The sequence below is a fragment of the Priapulus caudatus genome, unplaced genomic scaffold (assembly GCF_000485595.1).
Source record: "Priapulus caudatus unplaced genomic scaffold, Priapulus_caudatus-5.0.1 Scaffold187, whole genome shotgun sequence".
Classification (NCBI taxonomy): domain Eukaryota; kingdom Metazoa; phylum Priapulida; class Priapulimorpha; order Priapulimorphida; family Priapulidae; genus Priapulus; species Priapulus caudatus.
Window position 1 is genome coordinate 8,402 of NW_014577248.1, and position 2,797 is coordinate 11,198.

The 2,797-nt window shown below is 43.9% G+C and overlaps 1 protein-coding gene across 1 annotated transcript in view; it reads left to right on the forward strand.

Moving 5' to 3' along the window:
• The window catches only part of LOC106806955 (bis(5'-adenosyl)-triphosphatase enpp4-like), a 4,754-nt gene that overhangs the window by 503 nt on the left and 1,454 nt on the right, over positions 1-2,797 (forward strand). The window contains exons 2-5 of the mRNA XM_014809140.1: positions 540-642; positions 778-1,057; positions 1,285-1,704; positions 2,354-2,432. Coding sequence (XP_014664626.1) covers positions 540-642; positions 778-1,057; positions 1,285-1,704; positions 2,354-2,432 — 882 coding nt within the window. The remainder of the gene's footprint in view (positions 1-539; positions 643-777; positions 1,058-1,284; positions 1,705-2,353; positions 2,433-2,797) is intronic.

Genomic DNA, 2,797 nt, shown 5'->3' on the forward strand with positions numbered 1-2,797 from the left:
GTGTGTGTGTGTGTGTGTGTGTGTGTGTGTGTGTGTGTGTGTGTGTGTGTGTGTGTGTGTGTCGTGCGTAGGTATATATATATATATATAGGCCCTATCTGTGCGTGCGTGCGTACGTGCATGCGTGCGTGCGTGCGTGCGTGCGTGCGTACGTGCATGCGTGCGTGCGTGCGTGCGTACGTGCGTGCGTGCGTGCGTGCATGCGTGCGTGCGTGTATTGAGGAAGTGTTGCTATCTCGTGTTATACGTTGTTTATTTTATTAAAAATTATATATAAATCTTTACAAAAACTAAACAGCGAACCCAGGGGTAGTGCCGGAGAGGGCAATGAGGTAGGGCCTACATTATGCTATGTTAGAGGCATTTTTAGCCCTAATATTTTTTTAATTACTTTTACCCTGTGCTATTATTTATTATCAAAAATTTATGTTAATTAAAATGAAATTTAACAGAAGTAAATTGGTGTTGCGTTATACATTCAGCTGCTAATATTTATCAGTTGAATATTTACTGTTTAGTTAGTTTCCATTCTCTTACAGCCAAGAAGGTGCTCGTGTTAAAGGCTCCAGACCCGTTCTAATGACGAATTCATGGCCTAACTGGCTGAGTCTGGCAAGTGGGCTTTGGCCAGAGAGTCACCAGGTCAGCAAAAAATAAACGCGTATAAATTAACAAGTTAGTCACATCGTATATATAGACACCCGTATAAATAACGACGAGTTCGTAGTATGTTGGAATCGATATCTCTATTCGCTACGCCGACTTTCAATTCTTCAGGTCGTGGATAACTCGTTCTATGATCCTGAGTTCGATAAGTGGTTCAACTTGGCTATAAGAGCTGACCCGCGCTACTATGATATGGGAGCCGAGCCAATATGGATCACTAACCAACGCCAGGCATGCTCACAACGACAGGCCGCTGGTGATCAACGACATGCTGGTGATCAACGACAGGCTGGTGATCAACGACAGGCTGGTGATCAACGACAGGCCGCTGGTGATCAACGCTCGGGCGACTGCGAGAATCCACGGAGCAGTGGAGCAGTGTTTTACCCTGGTAAGGAAAGAGTTGCGTCAGACGCCAATACGCACAATTTAGTTTGATCTCAATTGAATTAGCTTAGTCTTGTCACGTAAATGTGAACTGTATTGCAGTTTTTTAGTCTACGTCTTCAATTATTATTTCGTGCGACCCGTGACAGAGGTCAGCAATGTATATCACCCGTTATCAATTTAAAATTAAATTTTTAAATGCTCGGATATAACTTTTCTCTGTGTTTATAGGGGCGGAAGCACCGTTTAGCGGGATGAAGGCCGATCGGTTCGTCACGCCCTACAATGAACTACTCGACTATAGGAGGCGGATCGATATCCTGATGTCATGGATCACGGATCCGGTGAGGCCTATCAACCTTGGGATGCTATACATTGACAATCCGGATCATGTGGCGCACGAATTCGGACCCGAATCGAACCAGACGAGAGACATGGTCGAGCTTTTAGACAACCTTACCGCCACGTTGTTTGACAAGCTTCAGCAGGAAGGTCTACTCGATTCAACTAACATCTTATTTATTGGAGATCACGGGCATGCGCCGGGACCTGATAAACTCATATCTGCTAACGATTACGGAGTGGACTCTAGCATGTTTGAAAGTTACTCTCCTCGAAGCCATTCCACTGCACAGCTGTATCCCAAGAAAGGCACGTGAAAATCCACAAGTCTATAATAATCAACTAGCGTCAATATACACACCGTCGTAATACACTCCATCATCATGTTTTGTAAAATGTAAATTCTTATTCACTGTACATTTTCTACTGTAAAGGCATTTCACTATTCGATATACAACTTATCGATCACCGTGTATCGAATAGTTACACACGCTGTGTGCAGGGAAAGGATTGTGGCGGGATGCTGCGGCCAAAGTGAAATTTCTAGGGCGTATTTTACCATGCACATCTCTCGCGGGCATACCCGTGCCCAGTTTGAGCGCGTATGTTTGGCCAAAAACCTTTGCAGGCGACCCGACGAGCGACCCGAGCGCCATTCTGATCAACATTAGTGTACATGCCTTCCATACCTGATGATCTGTAAAAGTCTCGTGCGTCCATGCGCTATGCACTGTGAGATGTATCTAGATATTGCCGACGCGAGTTTTGTCCCTGGGGGTGGGGTGGGGGGGGTAAAATTAAAGGTCGTTAAAAATTAAAAATTAAACGTTAAAGGTCCCCATTATTAAAGGTACTGGGAACGTGCCGCTGGACAGGGTATATTTTCCGAACACGAGTGCCCCCCCCTCCCGGGGTTCTGTCGCCCAACCTAACTGCCTGCTTTACATGTTCGTTACAGAATACGAGGAGTTTGTCTACGAGAGACTATCGACGATTCCAAACATTACTGTGTACAGAAAAGCAGAAGTTCCAGAAAGGTCGGTGCATACACGTATATAGTTTATTAACATAAAGATCGGTGCATACACGTATATGGTTTATTAACAGAAAGGTCGGTGCATACACGTATATAGTTTATTAACATAAAGGTCGGTGCATACACGTATATGGTTTGTTAACAGAAAGGTCGGTGCATACACGTATATAGTTTATTAACAGAAAGGTCGGTGCATACACGTATATAGTTTATTAACATAAAGGTCGGTGCATACACGTATATGGTTTATTAACAGAAAGATCGGTGCATACACGTATATAGTTTGTTAACAGAAAGGTCGGTGCATACACGTATATGGTTTATTAACATAAAGGTCGAGCATACACGTATATGGTTTAATAACAG